At 35.1% G+C, this 21,253-nt stretch overlaps 1 protein-coding gene across 1 annotated transcript in view; it reads left to right on the forward strand.

Moving 5' to 3' along the window:
- Erbb4 (erb-b2 receptor tyrosine kinase 4) overlaps window positions 1-21,253 on the forward strand; it is a 1,009,337-nt gene that overhangs the window by 796,888 nt on the left and 191,196 nt on the right. The window contains exons 17-19 of the mRNA XM_042679248.1: window positions 5,043-5,175; window positions 11,301-11,423; window positions 15,147-15,245. Coding sequence (XP_042535182.1) covers window positions 5,043-5,175; window positions 11,301-11,423; window positions 15,147-15,245 — 355 coding nt within the window. The remainder of the gene's footprint in view (window positions 1-5,042; window positions 5,176-11,300; window positions 11,424-15,146; window positions 15,246-21,253) is intronic.

The raw sequence follows: 21,253 nt of genomic DNA on the forward strand, positions 1-21,253 counted from the left end.
TTCCATCTCCAAATTACTCCAGGAAAAGTGATCAGCTATGATCTAAGTATTTGATGCCAGGACAATGATCAAAAGCATATGAAAATGAATAAAATATAATAGAAACACAAAGGTTGTTAGGTGTTACTGGACAATTTGGTTGGCCATTGCTTTTTTGTGGGTTTTTTAATTTTGCTTTTGTTTTTAAGTCCCATTATCTTGGGATAATGGTGCAGGTGGCTCATGTCTATAATGCTAGCAATTCATTAGGTTGAAATCTAAGGATCATGTTTCAAAGCCAGCCTGTGCAGGTAAGTCCATGAAACTCTTTTCTCCAATAAACTACCAAAATAAACAAATGAAAAAACAAACTGTAGGGGAGGCTGTGGCTCAGTAGTAAAGCATGAGCCTTGAGCAAAATGAACTCAGAGACAGTACTGCAGGCCCTGAGTTCAAGCCCCAGGACCTGCACCAAAACAAAAAAAAAGCAAAATAAGGAGGTAAAAGTAGAAAATCTGGACATGATTCTTCTTTACTTTTTGTAGAAAAGAAATATTATCTTTAAGTAACGCGACAAAGGAGCTACCATTTAACAAAGCAATTTATAAGTATAATATATCTTAATCAATGCCACCCCTTTAACATTCATTTCCATCCCTCCTCTACCCATCCCTTACTCTACTCTTCTTCATTTTCATATGCATGGGATTCTTGACTACATTTTCCTCTTCTCCTCTTCATTTGACTACCACTTTCTCCATGACCCAATCTACACCTTTTGAGTACCTGCTTTCTGGTGTTTTATTTTTCTGAACTTTGATTTTGCCTTTCTAAGGAATTACTCAGTGTAAGTTCTCCCTTAAATCCATCCTATTTCAGTTAACACATTTAACTAAATTAAATACCACCCAATATATACCGCCCAATGCATTTACTTACACGTTTATAAGCTAACTGTTGTGTCCACATATAAGGAAAAAAACATGCATAATTTTCTCTGTGGACCTGACTTAACAGAATTTTTTCCGTGTCTTTCCATTTCTTTACAAATACTACAATATCATTCTTTCTCATGGCTGAGTAATATTCCATTGTGTGTATATATCACACTGTTAATGGTAAAGTTATTTAAGCACTCTGGAAAGCAATGTAGAGGTTCCTCATAAAATTAAACATAGAACTACCCTATGTCCTTGCAATTCCACTCCTGAGCGTTTACCCCAATGATTATACACCAGGACATAGTAAAACCGGTAGCACAACCATGTTTATTGCAGCACTATTCACCTAGCCAAGGTGGAATCAGACCAGATGCCCCTCAGTGGCTGAATACAATGCACTTTGATCAGTGTCACCCCTTTCAACATTCCCACTTATCATTTTAATTACAAACTTACTTGTCTACCATAAAAAAATAACTAATGGCTTCAATATATATCTTTGTGTAGTAATTTATGTTAGTCAACTAGGGACCTAGAGACAATGTGATAGTGGTAGCGGGATATAACAAGCTACAAGAAGCAAATAAAAACAAGTTACTAGAATATGAATTTCACTAGTTTTAAGAGGGAAATACTACCATATTGCTATTAAATTAAGAATAAGAAATGTCAAACATGTATCAGTCTCAGTTTGGATAGTATAGCATAAATTTCTTCTTTTCAATATATAAATGATAGAACTATGTTGTCTTATATTTTTGTTGTTGTGTAAAAATATAAGATTGTATAGGGAAGTGCAAAAACTGCTCAAGAGTAGAATGCTTAACTGGTATCCACTTAAGCTAAAAGAAGGAAGGAAAGAAGGAAGGAAGAAAGGAAGGAACGAAGGAATGAAGGAAGAAAGGAAGGAAGTGAGGGAGGGAGGGACAATTTATATAAGGGAAACAATATAAAACGATTATACATTTTTCTATCAAGCTAATCTTAAAACTGAATTATATTGACACTTTGGATAAATGTTATTATCTCTACTGAAATACTTTTGTACTGCTGTTATTGAATGAAAAATGACATTCACATCTTGAAATGAAATATGGAATCAAATTACGTGGCTTATGAATACATGGCCCAAAGCATTCAGACTTCCTTGGAAAGAGGGAGAGTACCTTGTAGTCTCTGGCTTAAGCACTTATACTCCTAGCCACATTTAAAATATAATAGTGGAATCAAGCTGTGATCGAAGAAGACACACTATGATCTCATCAAGTGAGACTGGGGGGAGGGGTGGGCTGTCAAGGATGTCAATCTAGATCTGACCTAGATCATTTTCATTTGCTCAGAAAAAGAAGATCGCATCATATTTATAGAGCAGGTAGAATTCTGGATTCGAATTTGTAAGAGAGAGGGGGAGATAGAGAGGGAGAGGGAAAGGGAGAGAATTTGAATTAAATTTTTTTTAAAAACTTCCTCTAATGTAGCTCTTTTTGTTCTAGGCAGAAACCTTGAAAATATCTTCTAGAGAAGTTCAGTGCTTTCTAGGGTTTCAAGGTTTTCTATTTGAAATCTGAAATGCTTAAGAAAACATTGTCTTGCATTGGACACTTTCACTGTCATGATAGATACTGCTTAACTTGACTCTTCTTGTATGAAATCTATTGTTTAAGGAAAAAGTGAAATGTAATATATCGTCTTAACTTTCCACATGGAGAAGATTCAATGAAACTAAAATAGAATGATGCTGACCTCAAACTTTATAACCCATTTTGAACAAATCAATAAATATAGACCCTAAAGAATATAGCAACATATGATTGCAGTATGAGGCCAGCCAGGAAAAAATCTTAGTGAGACTCCAACTCAATGAAAAAGTTGGATGTGTTGGAGCAGGCCCTACCACACCAGCTATGGGGGAAGTTGAAGTAAGAGGATCATGATCCAAGATACCATATACAGTAAAGTAAAAAGGGCAAGGGGTATGGCTCAAATGGTAAAGCAACTGCCTAACAAGCAAAGACCCTTAGTTCAGTTCAAACCCTATTACAATAAAAAGAAAGCAAGAAAAAGAAATGGAATAAGAGCTTTATCTAAATCTACAATTAAATTAAATATACAATTAAAATGTTACACATTGTTGCCAATTATATGTAAATCTCAAGTAAGAAAACAAAAATCAGATATTTTCACTCAACAATATTTTCATCCCTTGAACTGAAAATTATAATTTTGGTTGAGAATATAAAATATTCTCTGAAATATATATTTCAGAAAATATGATTTTGCACAAATCCCGACACATCACAATGATGATTTTGTGTCTATACTGTAATTTTATTTCCTCAGCATAGATTATTTATCTGCAAAAAATTTCCCATTTTGGCAAATCTAGTTGAATTATAGCAACATTCTAGTATGTACTTTGAGCTGTCAGAAAACAACCTTTAGGATGAACTGCATTTTCAGATTTTTCTACAGTTTTATGTGACAATATGGCAGACATAATCTTTAAAATACATGCTTTCATTTATAGAAGTTTTTCCATCTATTATTTTTGGAGAGCTCTTTAGAATTTCAAGGATTTATTTAGGATTGTCCTCTATCATTATTTTTAATCTACCTTTAAGTAAGTTTTTTTTTTGTAAGTACAAGTGTTTTATCTAAGAAAATATAGCTGCAGGTTTATTTAGGAAAGTTTCTTCTAAAAACAGGAATGTATGAGACAAAATTCTTTCTTTTGGAATGCGTATGGACGTAGAAAAATCTTTTTGTTTGGTATCTATCACAGCTCCTTATTTATTAAGTAATGCCTATGCAATTTTCTCTGATTACTTTCTGTGGTATAAGAAATCAGTACATGGGAAGGTGGGAAGGTGGCTCAGTGGTAGAGTGCTTGCCTTGCATTCATGAGGCCCTGGGTTAGATTCCTCAGTACCACATAAGCAGAAAAAGTAGTAAGTGGCTCTGTGGCTCAAGTAGTAGAGCACTAGCCTTGAGCTGAAGAGCTCAGGAACAGTGCCCAGGCCCAGAGTTCAGGCCCCACTACTGACAAAAAAAAAATCAGTACATTTCATGACTGTGGTTTCTGAAAGATACTACATTTCTCTAGAACAAGTAGTTAAAATCACAAATACTACTCTTCCAGGAAAGAAAAATTTCCTGAAATACAATAAGAATGATTATCTTTTTATACATGGAAATATGCTTGACAAAGATGTGAAACATAAAATTCTCTAGTCTCTTTCTCCTCAGTCCGTGGTATTGCTTCTATCTTCTTGAATGTGGTTAAGCATACTTGTGGCTACAGTGCATACTCCTGTAACCATTACACAGAAAAAAACTTACCCATTCTTTCTTCTACATATTCTTCTGACAGTATCGCCTCAGAGTTTCAAATCACACTTTTCATCATAAACAACTCTTCTTGGTTCTTTCCCACTACAGTAGTACAGAATTTAATTTATCTCAATTTTTGCTTTAGAGCAGTGGTTCTGAACTTGGGATGGGGCTGATGGTTGAAGACATCTGTAAATGTTTAGAGACAATGAATACCCAGAATGGAGAATGTGTGTAATTCTAGCATCAGATGGGTAGGTGGGATGCTACTAAACCTCCTCAAATATGCACCAAACAGTCCACACAACAAGCCTACAAACTGCCCAAATGGTCAAGAGTGCCACTGTTAGGAATGCTTGCTTCAAGGGAAATACTGAAAATAAAATCATATACCATACCAGTACTATTTAAGTAGATTTTCCACTGATTCATGCATAAGAATAAATTAATATAATTAAAAATGTTCCCATACCAACATCTTAGCATATGTGCTTCATTCTGTTACCATAGTTTATGTCTTTTTAAAATTTGTTCATCAAATGGAATGTTGTGGCTGCTCATCTTCAAAATAAAATTGTTGTATGTGCATGGTTCAGTATTGAAAAATCAAAACAAAAAGGAGAGTTTCTCAACAACAACAACAACAAAAAACACTTTATAGCCCTGCATGTACTTTTTCTTTCCACTTTTTCTAAATGGCTAGACTGAGTTATGGATAATGCAAGATATAACTGGTTTTTCCTCTTCCTCTGTGATTTCTCTCCTCATATGTGTTCTTTCTTGTGTTGGCAGAACGCCCCTGATTGCAGCCGGAGTCATTGGTGGCCTCTTCATACTGGTTATTGTGGGCCTGACATTTGCAGTGTATGTTAGAAGGAAGAGCATCAAAAAGAAGAGAGCCTTAAGGAGATTCCTGGAAACAGAGGTGATGTGGTGACTTTTCATTAGTTTTAAGAACATTGGATAGCACTCAGTTTGTTGCGTTTATTGGTTTACTCAAAATGTATAGACTGTTCATTTTCTTGATTTTCATATTAGTGAAGAGTCAGAATGTTCAATAAAAGCAGTCAGATTGATTCATAGCATAAAGAGATTGATTATATGGCAGGGGTGTAGAAATGTTTTTGGTTTGTTTGGATTGGCTTTGGTTTTAATATTTTGTTAAATAATAAAGCAATGATTTACTTTGGTTTATATTATTTTATCTGATGATGGTGTTTATTATCTTGAGGGACAGGTTTCATTAGCAAGCTCTGGCTAGATGATATCTCAATATAAAATATCTGGACAGAAGATGGTTTATTGGCAGGAGTAGGAATGTGAGAAAGATAAAATTTTTTGGATTCAAAATGCCAATGGACAAGCAATGCATGCTTTAAGATCTGTAAGTTGTTAGTCAATGCTCTCATTATCACGGCAGTGAAAGACCATATAGAATAAAGTTTCCTGTTGTAATTTCACAAAACTCACAACACAATTTATATCATACATTTAATATTATGTGTATTCGGTTTTGTGAATATGCTAGTTACCCATAAATTATTATAATTTATTTTACATTGCCACACTGAGTTCTTTAACATGCAAAATGATAGTTTTCATTGTACAAGGTACAGAAAGAAAACAATTACCAAAGCCTTTCAGAACTAAATCCTTCTCAACTCCCATCATACCTTTTCCTTGATACCCACATCTACGCCTGCCCCAATAATTCAGTTGCTCTGAAACAGACTGCCTACCTGTATTTATCACTGCTTGTCAATGTGACAATCTGGTTTTTCCTCTTTTTTTTTTTTGAACTCTGTCTTGGGTTTTGTCCCTCAGCTCTTCAGCTCAAGGCGAGCGCTCTACCGCTTGAGCCACAGCACCACTTCCAGTTTTCTAGTGGTTTATTGGAGATAAGAGTCTCATGGACTCTCCTGCCAGGGTTGGCTTTGAACTGTGAGCCTCAGATCTCAGCCTCCTGAGTAGCTAGGAGATTACAGGCGTGAGCCACCGGCGTCCAGGGCCCGCTGTTGGCTTTTCCTCTTAATGCTAACAGGAATGCAAATATTTATTCTTTCATAAATTCTATACATTGACAATGAAGTACATTTATAAGGAATTTGATAAGACCTCTTTGCTTCCAGAAGTTGAAACTAGATAGACTAATCACTGAAAGTTTCAGGAAACTATATCTCCTTATAAGAAACTGCTTTCTGTAAGTATTACCTAAAATTGATATGGATTACTCATCAATACATTTTTAAGGAAAATAAAAATAGTAAAAAAAATGTACCTAAAATATAGTGATAATTTTACATTAGTTTAGCTGGTTATTTAGACCAGATCAATTTACTCATTTTCAGTCTTATACTATGAAAATAATGAGGAAATATGTGCTGTGCATATTTTTAGTTTAGTCTAGGGTGCTAAAGGCAAATAAAATGCTCACTCCTGGCCTGCTTGAGGCAGTTTGAGAGAATTCTGAAATGTTAAAGAAAGTAGAGTTGAGGAGGAAGTAAGATCTTAATTAAGAAAACAGTGGACCTATGTTTCTTTGGGTCTGGCTTATTTCACTTAATATCATTTTTTCCAAGTCTTCCCATTTCCTAACAAATGGGGCGGTGCCATTCTTTCTGATGGAAGCATAGAATTCCTAGATTTATCTTTACATATTGATATCTCCCTATATATAGATATATCTCTCTATAGATCTCTCTATGTCGATATATCTCTCTATATATCGATATATCTCTCTTTAGATATATAGAGAGATCGATATAAAGAGACTATATCTATACACACACACACACACACACACACACACACACACACACACACACACACACACATACATATATACTCACATTTTTTTGATCCATTCATCTACTGAGAGGCATCTGGGTTGGTTCCATATCTTTTTTTTAAAGATATTGTACAGAGGGGTTACAATTATATGAATAATGCAATGAGTACATTTCCTATTGAGCATTGTTATTTATTTTTCCCCTACTATCCCTTCCCTCCCTACCTCCCCAACTCTTCCTCCCCACCCCAAGTTCATTTTCTCCATAGTGTCTTCTATCTCTCATTGTTCCAATGGGTCAACCTGTATCCTTGTTTCAGCATTTTGTTACTGCCCTTCCCCTTCCCGAATTAGAAAAATGAATATACAAGATGCAGGGTGCCAGAATCAAATACAGTGACAACAGGGGTTATGTCTTAGCTCTGGTGAATAACGCTGCAATAAACATAGTTGTCCTGGTAGTCTCAGTAGGGCCTTGTTTGCGATCACTTGGGAACTACGCAGAAGGTCCCATGGATTCCCTCATTTGCAATAATTAGTATACATCTAGAATAATTTTATCAGATGAACAGAAACGCTCAAAAGCTATGTGCATATGACCCTATAAGATGATGCTAGGCAAAATGAACTCCAAGATATGGTCACAAGAGGTCTTTCTTTGTTGTTGTTTGTTTTAAATGTACTATGTGATTTTTTTGTTTCCTTTGTATGTTCTTCCCCCTGTGGTATACCCCCATTTGTCACTGTACTTTATTTTGGTACCCTGCATGTTGTATATACATTTGTCTAATTTGAGGAAGGGAGAGGGAATAACAAAAGGCTAAAACAAGGACACAGGATGACCTATTGCAACAACGTACCCACCAGACAGTATATTGGAAATGCACTTTACAACTTAGGAAGGCGAGGGGTGAGAACCGAGGGAGGTGGGAAGGGAAGGGATAATGGGCGAACAACAAAGGAGGGGGTAACAATGCTAGACAAGCAATGTCCTCATTACCTTACTCATGTAACCGTAACCCCTCTGTACAGCATCTTTACAGTAAAATAAAATTTAAAAAAATACCATTCAGAAGAAAAAAAAAGCAGTGTACCTCTACGTGAGTGAGAGAAATGCTGCCTCTTACCCACATGGAACAAAGGCCCACTACTCTATAAAGAGTTGTATTACTTTGTGCAGAGCTGTACTTTCTAAGAATGTCCTTCACGTTGTCATATCTTTGCTAAGAAAACACATATTGATTAGTTTAAAAAATAACTTTTTTTTAACTATTTGTGCCAGTACTAGAGCTTGAACTCAGGGTCTGGGAGCTGTCCTTTAGAGCTTTTGCTCAAGGCTGGTGCTCTTGCCCCACAGATTCATTTCCAGTTTTTTTATTTTATTTTGTTTTGTTCTTTTCCTTTGTTTTGCTTGTTTGTGGGGGTGCGGTTTGAGGAGGGAGAGCAGAACTGGTTAATGGACAATAAGAGTCTCATGAGCTATCTTGCCCAGCTGGCTTTAGACTGTAACCCTGGGATCTCTGCCTTCTTAGTAGCTAGGATTATAGGTGTGAGCTACCAGTTCCTGGTTTAACTTGATGTTTTTATAGAAAGTTATTGCATGGGGCTAAATTATGTTACATTTTCAAGTGAGATAATTGTATAATTTTCCACATTTCACTTAATAAAAGTGAATATGATTTTAAACCACCATCTATATAAAATTCTTAGACATCCTTGTACACTGAAGGTAGATAGCTGCATAAGAAGTGAAAAGATTTTACTATTTTAGTGGAAAGCACTTAAAATAGATATATTTCCCCAGGATTAGTATATTCTAGATTGTCTTTATTCTGCTGTTAAATGCATAAAAATACAGAAGATACATTTTTTTTTCTAAAACACACTCACTGATATATACAATAGTGGCTTCCCTTATGGTCTAGTGGTTAGAAGATGATATATACAATAGAGTACTTGGATTAAAAAAATGTATAATGAGACATCCTCAGATCTTTGGGAATGGGATAGATTCAGTTCCTGCTATATGCCAGGCAGTATTCTGGAACTGTCTGTCTCTATTGTCCCCCTGTATCCTTTGCCAGTCCTCTGAGGTGATCATTGCTATACGTACAGCCTAGAAAACAAAAAAGGGGCCAGGAGGACTGAATTGGTCTTTATTTCTGTGAGTTGTAGCATTGATAGGAGATCCCTATGGTCCTCTAAGTTTAAACTCCGTCTTCTTTATACCACGTCACTGCTGGCTTGACCAATGAGAATGTTCATCTTTTGATAGTAAATTCCTGGGAAAATGCATTTGTGGAAACTTTAAATGATTCCTAAGATAATTAGGAGACTAAACCTCTCAGGTAGAATTGTCAAATTTTCAAAGTATGAAATGATTGCAAGGTGCATGTCTTCAAGTGAAGTGAATCTCTGCTGGATACCCTCACAGATGTATCAGATAGTTCAATGAGTTCTTCTGAGAGTTTTTGTCTTAATGACTTAAATAAAGTCACCAATTTGTATTTTTATAGCATGAATGCAAAATGAAATGAAAGCATACTCATGGTCTAACAATTAGAAAATAGCCTATCTTTATGGAGATATTTTTTATCATGTCCTTCCTAAAATTCTTGCTACAGCTGTACTTACCTGAGCTCAAGACTGTTCTACTAATTAAGTAGGCCATGATGTTCACAGAAGCATGATAATAATACCCAAGCTGGAGGCCCACAATGTACTTAGCCTTGTAAACAGACATTTTGAAATACTGTGGTGGTTTCAAGACAATCTGAGTAGGAGTAGCCCTTAATTATTTCCCTATGCAGAGAAAGAACAGGCTATTTATCATTGTTTAAAGTTTAGTTCCTTTGTAACTTAAAAAAAAACTTCTTAACTTGACTCGTTTGCTTTTTTCCCTCCAGCATGAATTAAAATTTCAGCAGATATACACTCCTTGTTCCCCAAGTCTCTCTTAGACTCCGCAGCTCCCCCATTACCCATTCCAACACCACAAATGGATGCCTAAGTCTAGGGAATATCCTGAACACTATGCAAACTCTGGGGGGTTTTTTTGGCTTATAAATTGGTATCTCTCCTTAAGTTAGTTCATGACTTAGACACGAAAAAATGTAACAAGATTGATAAAATATAAGGCATAATTATAATAATATACTTTAATGAAAGTAATTTAAAGCTGGGGAATTTACTTCTGAAAATTTCCTTCCATTCAACCATATTTTCCAAATGCAGTTGATCACAAGAAATTGAAACTACACAATCAGTAGGATAGGGTAATAGCATACATTCACATCTTGTTTATTCATACTCTGCATCTGATTGGCACCTCAATGATGACATCTAAAACTAACATCTCACTTTTATGTTACTGACCACACCCAGCCCATCTCAAGACCACATGTCCGCTCTAATCTCACCCTTCAGAGAGGCGTCTCACCCTCTGGCATCTCCTTCCTTCTCCTGATACGATGGGCAGACCACTTCATCATGTCAGTGCCCTCCTGAAGTCGGTCTCTTTGCATTATCTCAAGTCAGAGAACCTGATCTAGGAAGCCAGGATTACCGAGGCCCAATTCCTAGTAGTCATCATATTCCTCTGTATCCGGCAGCATTCATTTATGATCTTGAATCAAACCATAAGATCTTTTTTATCTAGATGGTATACCAGGAACTGGCTACTTATAATGGGTCTAAAATTTGCATAATAATCATCCCCAAGTCATGTAAAAATGACAACTTTAAGATCTATTGACGTAAAATATGTATTTTGAAGAGAAGCTTGGGAGACTCAATTTATCAACTGAAGTCTTGGAAACACTACTCCTTGGATTGAAACTGTGCTAACTATTTTTATCTCCTGACATAGTTATCCTGACTTTCCAGATAAATTTTAAGCACCAAGAAGGGAACCTTTCTGTGTGATGCACAGGAGATGTGCGTTCTACCTCCTAGTATAGCATGCCTCCAGGCAGGGCACATTTATTATTTGAATTCATCCAGGCAAGAGCAGGAAAACAGAAAGGATAGGGTATGAAAGACTGCCTAAATATTTGTCTGCAGACAGTGTGTGGCTCATAATACAAAATTATTCTTTGTTAAAGATAAATATATTTGCATATTTTCATGTGTTAGAAAAAGAAATGGGGGAAGGGAGAGAGAGAGAAAGAGAGACAGGGAGGCAGAGAGAGTAAAATCCTAGCAGTGATTCTTGGTGATTCTTGGAGTAAAAGCTGTTCTAACATTCTGTTTTTGCTTTTTAGTTGGTGGAACCCTTAACTCCCAGTGGCACAGCACCCAATCAAGCTCAACTTCGTATTTTGAAAGAAACTGAACTCAAAAGGGTGAAAGTCCTTGGCTCAGGAGCTTTTGGGACTGTTTATAAAGTAAGTCAAGAAAAATATACACCATCTACTATTTAAGTTTCATTTCAGGCTTTAAAAAAATAATAGCCAAGGTCATTACTTTAGCTAACCTAATTTCTTTTTAATATTCTGAAAGGAGGACATTTATAGTATTGAGATCTTGTTGTACAAATCAATTCATAATTCTTATTGAAAAAGCTTGGATAAATACAGTCTAGAGTGAAAGGCAGGAAATACTGGTACAAAGCCAAGTGTAGTTCTTTCTATCAATGCCCTTCTGAGTCCCTAGCAATATTACTGTCCATTTGTCAAAGTTCCCTTCATAGCCCAAATACTCAACCCCAACAGGGTGCCCTTCCTTCTACATAGTGCTTCCTGAACTCCTAGACATGTTCGGGTAGTGTACTATAATCCCTTATTCAAAGGTTTCCTTATCAGCACCCTACTATTAACAACTCCTTAGAATCCACATGAATATTCATATATGTTAATAGGATTCAATACCAAAACCTTTCTTTAAAACCTATTTAGTTACATATATGATATCTTAGTTAATATCCAAAGTTCTTATATCTTTATCATCTTATGAAAACTACGAAGGTGACATTATTTGAGAAACTGAGGTCAGATAGAGTATCCTTCTGAGGTTTTCAATTAGAGGTTTTTCTCTGAAAGTAAAACTCAAATGATAGCAAGTATATGTTGACCTATTTGGGTCAATTACACAATCAATCCAGAATCCAGTCCCAAAGTAAATTTTGATAAAATTGATCAAAGTGGCAAATAGGAAGAATAAGAAACAATACTGGGTTAATGATGAAATCTTCCAATATCCATACACATAATTTCTGAGATTTACTTTGGCAGATGAATATACTTCCTATCGAGTATAGGCCTTCATTTTTGCCAAAAGGTTTGTTGAAATGGATTGGAGTTTAGGAATTTTGCATTGTAGAATGTTCAAGTCTTCCCTTTTTAAACCAATCATTTAAGCTGTGAGTGTTGAGACACCTGTTCCCTCCGCATTCAGGAGGCGGAGGTGGGAGAATCACCCTCGCTCAGGAGTTTGAGACCAGCCTGAACAATACAAGGACAAAGGAAACATAACATCATAATTAATATGCAGAAAATATTAATGACTAGATATAGAATTTAGCTTTTCTCATTTTAATTTACTTTCTTCAAAGGTCAAAATACAGACAATTTGTATGATTCTAAATGTTAGCCTTAAATTTGAAATGTCATGTTGAAAGTAATGTAGTAAATTGGATCAACTGCCAATCATTCTGGATCACTTCCCACCACAACTCCCTTTCAAACCAAGCTGCAGAATTTTCCCTAACTTTGGTTTACCTGACCATTGCTCCAATTAGCCACACTGTAGGTATAATTGAATGTTCTATGCTAAATCACAGGATAAGATAGTGATGTAGATATTAGAGCTTCCTTCCCTTATTTATCATGTCTTTTTAAGCCAATTCTACATAGCACTTTGATAAAATGCAATACAAATAAACATAGTTGTGTTTATGGGGAACAGATAAGAAGATAAAAGACCAAATTTAAATGCATCATAACGAAGTCCCACTTTTGTTACCTCAGTCTTATATTGTTCTGAAACTATTATTGCCCTAAGATTTTTTTAAGAAAATGTGGTTTGGAAACTAATCTTCATTTCAAACCGTGGAGAACTTGTGATTCACAAGACTAAGTACTAAGTACTGTCTATTGACCTTATCAGGGGAAAATACTACCCATATGAATATTTAATTACAAAGCTGTATTAAAAATAAAATTGAAATCTTTAACTCCAGTTTCATGTGGGGATCAGGGAAAGTTCCTCTCTTCTCTCTCCTTTAACCAGTGATACTAAAACCCTTGCTAAAACGATTTTACTTTTACTCAAATTTATTTTACTATCTGGGTGCTGGATTCTCATGTCTATAATCCTAGCTTCTCAGGAGGCTGGGACCTGAGGATCACAGTTTGAAACCAGTCCAGGCAAGAAAGTCCATGATACTCTTATCTGTAATTAACCACCATAAAGCTAAAAGTAAGGCTGTGGCTCAGATAGTAGAATGCTAGACTTGAGCACAAAAGCTCAGGCACCACACCCAAAGAATGCCATAAAAATAATCATTATAACAAAAGTTTATTAAAATGTCTATAAGTTTGTTTGAATTTTATATCTCGAATGCATATAGTTGTCCATAACCTTTAATATATAACTTGTAAGACGTGATGCATTTCTAAGCTACAGGATTATTTTTTGATCACAGAAAAACAAATGACTTAGGTTATTATTTGCTTAGTTAAAGGGAGATATGCTATAATTAGGTAGAAAGATTAGAATCAATAGGATAAGCATCAGTATGGCCAAACATTTATCTGGTTAGGCCTGGAAAATAATGACTTTTCTGATTAAAAGCAATATGAATTAATTCACACTGAATTTATGCTCCTATACCTACACAGTTTAGGAATATTTTAATATTGATGCTATAACTTTATAAAACAATATCCTTAGTGGATGTTTTATTGAATAATATCAAGCATATTCTCTGTCCGAGATAGTACCACTGAGAAAATATAGCCTGTACCCTGCGTGTTCAGTTTCCTGCTTATTTGTCTATATATATATATATCACAAGTAACATATTAATTGACATTTTGAGGATCAAGGGTTGAAGCCAGCCACAGCAGGAAACTCTGTGAGATTCTTATCTCTAACTAACCACCAGAAAACTGAAACTGGAGCTGTGGCTCAAAGTGTTAGAGCACTAGCCTTAAGCAGAAAAAGTTCAGGTACAGTGACCAGGCCCTATAAATAAATAAATAAATAAATAAACTATAGCAACAAGAGCTGGAAGTGTGTCTCCAGTGGCAAAGCGCCTGTCTAGCAAGCATAAAGCTCAGAGCTCAATCCTTAGAACCACGAACTATATGTATTTACATATTTGTGTATAAATTACATTGCTATTCCAAATTTGCAGTCATTTGCCCACAAATGTATTTACCTAGTTTCATATGTGTTTTACAAACCCTGACACATTTATCTGTGTTTGCCAATACATACATATTCTAATTGTATGTTGATAAAAAGAGAGAGTTGGCAATGTTCACTATAAATATTTTATATTTACCTCAGAGACAAAAAGTCCTTAATACACAGTTGAATAATATAAACAAGTTGATGTGTTCAATGTCTTTGAAAACTAATTCTATATCTCTGAAATAATTCATAAATTAAATTTGAGGAACATAGATTTTGCCTTTTCAAATTATTTTGTTTGATTTGTAGAAGTTTGATAATATAAACACTGAAAAGGGCCTTCAACTTTCCTTAGATCAGTTGTCTAAATTATTGAATTGACACAATTGAAGTTAAAAGAAATGGAATAACCTTCTCCAAGTCTTGAGCTACTGCGGATATCACCCAAAATAAAATGATTTCTTCTGTCTTATTTGACTGCTTTCATCAGTGCACAAAGCCTTTTACATGCACTCAGCTTAAGTTTTACAAGAGAGTGAGCTCCTTGGAGACAGAATATCTGTGCAATCTATCTTCTTTACAAGAAGACAACAATGATACAGAATAAATGATGACATGCAACAGATGCCCAAGAAATATTTTTTGTAAATAAAATAATATTAATAGTTTGTGAGATCAAATTAAAAGTTAACTCAGCTATGAATGTTACAGACACTTCATATATGTTTAATGGGATTTTTTTTCCCTGATAGGGTATCTGGGTACCTGAAGGAGAAACTGTCAAGATTCCTGTTGCTATCAAGATTCTTAATGAGACAACAGGTCCCAAAGCCAATGTGGAGTTCATGGATGTAAGTATATACAAACACATGGTCATGTTTCTATTCATTATTAAACAGACTGCTTGAACACTTGAAAATCAAAATTTCTTCTCTGGAAATAATGTGCATCCTCCACACCTTGCAGTACAACTTGCTTTTGCAACCTGAAGACATGTTCAATCTCAAAGGTAACCTGTCTTCCATGACTCAGACATGAAATGCTTCCATATTTTATGGTTAAAGATAGCAAGGTATTCTTTGAAGTAAAAGTAAAACCTAATTGTAGTTGGAAATCTATTTTATAATCACTTGTACCTAATAATCAGAAGTTATAAATTATTTCTTTTTTAATATTAATAAATTTTTAAATTATTTCTTAAAGTTGGTATCACTGAACAGTATTAGAAGAACAATAGAGTGGTACTAATGGCAAATCACTAATGTCTTACAACTAGTCACATGAAAGTTCCTAACACTGTCCTAAATAATAAATAATATTTACAAAATATATATTGAATGCAATCATAAATAATTCATAGATAATAGCTCATCTAATGTTGACATTATAGGACAGGACAGTCCAAGTTGCACCAAGGTTAAGCCAAGGTCAGCAGTGTTTGAAGATGGTGAGTCTAGGCTTTCAGTTCAGGCGATCAGTGTGAGCAGGGATCAGCAAATACTTTCTTAAGTAGTCACAGAATAATCAGGACTTGCATGACATTTCCTTGTGGCAGTTTCTCAACTCTGTCCTTTATGGTGAGAAAGCAGTCACAGGGACTTAAGCCAAAACTAAACAAAATGTGAGCGGGTTTGCCATGTAAACAAGATGAGGGTGGGATATATAAGGATCATCTCTTGCTTTCAAGGGCTGTGTTCTTAAATACTATGACAAATTGCATTTTGAGAGTAGATAGTAGGGATGATCTGAAAAATCAACCAGGCGTTTTTAGCTTAGTGTGGTTATGATCTGTTTTGCCTAAAACAATCAAGATCAGTTGCTACTGTGAGTTAGTCTCCATTTTGTTTCAAATGGAAACCTATGCAAATTTTATAATTCCCATTGAAATTTACATCTTTTAATGCAGTTCAGAAGAGAAGTCAGCATAGGTTAAAAGCTACACCCACAGAATAATAATAATAACAATAGTACAGTTCTGCAGAATAAAATAACATTATAAGGTCAATCAGAACTTTTAAGATTTCTGCTAGCCGCAAAAATGTAGATTGAGTTATACAGAAAATTTTTGAGGGTAGGATGGAATAAATTATATATGTGGCATGCTGTTAGTTTTTCACATTGAACACAGGATAGCCTGCCAGGGGTTCTAGAAAGATCCATATGTGTTTTTTCTTTATCTTTTAACATAATGTCTTCAGTAATAAGAATGATTTTGATTTTCAAATGACCTTTATGTGAAAGACGGAGCAAGCATCTGCACTTTGATTTTTTTAAATGGATTCCTACATATTTCTGCCTACTTTCTCTTGAAAGCTGTTTTATAACTTTTATAGGAACTCAGTCTGTGACTTTGAATAATTTGACAATAGTACTAATCACCTTGTAGAAGGCCATTATAAGATTAACTTCTTATCGTTTGTTATATATGACCAATATAGCTAGCAAATGTACAACCCAGCTATTGAGCACAGTTGACTCTTTGCTCTGTCAAATTGTACGTATTTTAAATATCACCCTTGGTGCACATCTACAGACATTTCTCTAGCATTTATTTAGTGAGTCTTGGAGGTAAATGATGTTTTAACCTGTAGGGTTCCATAGGTCTGTACACACCTTACAGCTACATGTCTTGACACTTATATTAGTATTTTCAAATGAAAGCTTTTCAATGATGCCCCAATTATTCAGTTTGATATTGATCATAGCCATAAACTTGTGAAGAGAAGGGAAAAATTATAAGGAAAAAAATTACAGTAAGTGAAAACAACATAGGTAAATTGATGGAAGAGAGGTCTTGCCCAGCCTAGCATAAAGCCTAAGCTGAAATTCCTAAGAATGCTAATAATCTCTGCTGGAGGCTTGGACAACCATTTTTGTCATATTTCCATGGAAACAGACTGGCAAAAGGGGGTTAAGAGGCTACAAAATAATCACCTAAAAAAAGAAGCTCTAAAAACCTCATCATGATTTCGAATGATTATGTGAAAGCTCCTACCCCATCCATTTCTTCCCCTTGATCTGCAGCCTATTACCATGGTAACCAGAGTGGCATGGCAGCTTGAAGTCTTAGATTTTTTCTGAATTTTAGATGAACCTCTGATTGAGCCATGAAAGGAGTCATTTTCCTAGATGGTTGATGGATTTGGTAGCCAACAAACTAAAAAGAAAGAAAGAAAGAAAGAAAAGTAAAAGAAAAAAGTCAAGTCTGTTAGTTTTTAAGAGCTAATATTTAATAATATATAACTATACATTATAATATATAATTAATATGTTATATAATATAATATATATTTTGACTGTGACTTCCTTATTTGTGTGAAGCTGCTAGAAAATTTAAGAGATTCACAGGCTGTTTTATAGGCAGAATTTTGATAAATGTCAGCCTGAACACTTCCTATTATCTTGGTGACTGCAAACATTGGAGGATAACGTTCCCATGGCTAAATCCATTCAGCTGGTAAAAATGATGGTGAATTCAGCATTTTAAGCTGCTTGGTATAATGTTTATACAAACATGTGGGTCCTTTCCATACCCACACTTTTTAACTCATGTGCTATGCATTCCAAATCACTGCATTTGAATAAAGTATTAAACCACAATAAAAAGTCAATGTTATAAAATATTATAAAGTAATTTGAGCTGAAGGATAGAGTTAGAATTAGAGAGATACCAGTTATATAAAGTTAACAGAGTATGTGTGATATATATCTTAGCTTGGGTTGTTTGCAGAAGCCAAAGCTTCTCATGAAATAAGGATTTCACTACAAGTAGTTGAACATATACATGAAAGCCCTATCAGTAGAAGACTATGTAAATAAACAGAGTGGACTCTAGATACCAGGGTGACTGCACTTCTCTCTACTAGAGAGGTACCTGCAGCCAGCATGAGGTACACACACTAGAGTTTTCACCTCAAATACTAAGGGAACCATAGCCCTTCCTTCAGATCCTTTTTGCCTGTGGTTCGAGGCTGATGTAGCCCTGGCTGGCTGTCCTCCTTGCTGAGGGTTGTAGAATTAGGCTCCAGTGGCAAAGAAAGTTTCCTGGATATCAGTTAGTATGGTGTTATGGTGAAGAGTTCCAAGGAGAACTAAAGTAAGATCTACGGCAATCAAACTTCATATCTCTTTTTCTAATATATATATATATATATATATATGTTTATGTTTACATATATGTGTGCTATAGACTACTTTATGAAATAAAATACGGCTTCTAAGGATGATAGGAAACCATGTACTCTTAGGCATTATATTCCTTTGCACTTCCCCTCACTTGAAACATATAGTAGAATATTTCAGATTCAATAACTAGTGTGTGTGTTTGTGCATGTATCAGCTGAGCTTTACTAGTTATTATAATAAATGACACACATGCAGTGACTTAATACTAAAAATGTATCACCATATCAGCACCTCTGTTGATAACCAAAGGCAAAAAAAAAGTCTTGTATATTTTCTTCCATTTTTTTTTCTAGCATAGGTAAAAAGCAAGGGGAAAATTACATTCTAAAAATGCTACACTAAAAGCAGTAAGAGAATTTGGTCACCGGCCTATTACTTAACTCACCTGACTCTATCTAATGGATTCATAATGACAATAATAACATACTGTGAGTGAATGACCGGTATATTCTTCATTCCCATAAGCGAAGATCACACTGAATAACATTAAGAAAAATGACTCTAAAAATTCACCTTTAGAAGGCGGCATGCATTTATGCCCATTCTAGGACTTGTTTCAGAGTTCAGTTTCCTGAGAAAATGCAGAGATTGTGTGTGTGTTTGGGGAGGAGGAGGTGTCTTTATTTTTAATCCACCAAATGGTATTGAACATATACCAAAAACTTGATGCTTTTGAGAAGATTCCTGGAATCAAGGATTATGATCTAGGAAAATCAGTCAGCCTCAGTTTATCTGAGTTTCTATTAGTGAGTATTATTTTCTTCTGAAATGTAAGTCTGTTATCAGTCAACCTTGTTTAAAAATGTTTTGCCTAAGTTATTTGTATTCTTTAAAAAAAAATAGAGTGGGAGTGAAAGAAAATTGGTAATTACCCTAAATTCCTGTGAGTGATTAGCAAGCCTGAGCTGCTTGTGCTGATGTGAATCTACCTGGCTTCAGTTTCAAATCTCCGTGATTAAATTCACCACAGGGCTCAAAGAAAGGGGCTGCGAGGAGAATGTGCCTCCTATCAGCCTGTAAACATCAGCACACTGGTAAAAAAAAGATAATTTATCTCCCTTTGGCTATATTGCCAGAAGTTTTATCTTAACATAACTATCACTTTTCTGAAGAAATGTTCCAGTGAATGATGTTTGTGTTGTTTCTCTTCTCTGTGTTTTCTTTATCATATACACTCTCTTGAGTTGTCCCCATTCTTATTGATACCACTGTTAGTAGAATGACATAAATATGCTGGCCACCTGGTCTGTCTTTTCTCTCAGATTATAACATCCTTAAAAATCACTGGAGAAGACTTTGCCATGTAGTATTTTCATATTGCAGAATTTCATGCGTATGGTTTCACAGGGCAATAATAACTCTTAGATCCTATATCATGCTGTTAGTGATTTTTTTTAATTTCCTATTATTTAATCCCATTACATTATTTTGCCTTTAAAGGGTTTGTTCATTTGCATACTATTCTTATATAATTTGCCTATTTCAGAAAGAAAAATTGCACAATTTCTTTTTTTTAATATTTATTACTTAAATGTCACAGGGTCCTTTATTGTGGACATGATCTTTTTGGAAAAAAGTCGGCTAAATAATTTTTTCCTTAAGAAAAATTATAACTGAGCTAAGTTTTTTAAATTCTCAAACATTCTAGGAGAGAGACTATAACCTCCACTAGAAACAGAGTTTAGAGCTTTTTAAACTCTACTCATAACAAGAGAAAATAAGAGGAAAAATGTTCTTACAGCTGAAGCAAATTATTTCTTTTGTAGTTCATTTCACCGAACAACCTGTTCGTTGTATAGAACTGTCATCAGTTTCACATGCTTCTTTCTCCTACCACATTGTCTTGCTCTGACTTCCTTATATTTCAACAACCATTAGCTACCATCCTGCCCCAAATCTCTCTTTAGCCAACCTGGACTCATGTTCCATGGGTGCAGTTACTTTGTTTGTTTTGTTTTAATTGTGAAAATACTATACGGAGGGGTTACAATTACATGAGCAAGTTAATGAGTCCATTTCTTATCAAGCATTGTCGCCTCCTTTCTTTCCCCTTCCCTTCCCATTTCCCCCCTACCCCCTTCCCGTGCCAAAGTTGTAAAGTTCGTTTTTCATCATAACATCTTGTACATCTCATTGGTACAATGGGTCCACCTGTATCCCTATTTAAACAATTTGTTTTTTCCCTTCCCCTCCACAAATTATACCAACATCAAATACAGTGAAAACAGGGGTTATATGGTGGGAGAGGGACATACAAAGCAACAAAGAAATCATCTTATAAATATGTTAGAAACAATTGCGAGAAAGGAAAACCATTTGAGTCCTTATCTTGGGGTTCATTTCACCTAACATCATCTTATCTGGCTGTTTCTGCTTGTCTCAGACATATAGTAGTTATTGCAAATAGGGGAAACCATGGGACCTACATTCTTATATAAATCTTTAACTTTCATCTTCTAGTAACCATGTATGCAGTGAGGAATCCTATAAATATTGAAACTTTAAAATGCCATAATCTGTATCCCTTTCAAACTACATGCTTTTCTTAGATCACCTCCTAAGATGAACAAATTTGATCTCTAGTCTCTTTGCAGGAAGCTGATCTTACCCCTGACCTTGGTAAGCCTCCACAGAAAGCTCAGGAGCATCTCAAGATTAACACAACCAGAATGCA

The sequence above is a fragment of the Dipodomys spectabilis genome, unplaced genomic scaffold (assembly GCF_019054845.1).
Source record: "Dipodomys spectabilis isolate Male_0828 unplaced genomic scaffold, ASM1905484v1 ptg000051l, whole genome shotgun sequence".
Classification (NCBI taxonomy): domain Eukaryota; kingdom Metazoa; phylum Chordata; class Mammalia; order Rodentia; family Heteromyidae; genus Dipodomys; species Dipodomys spectabilis.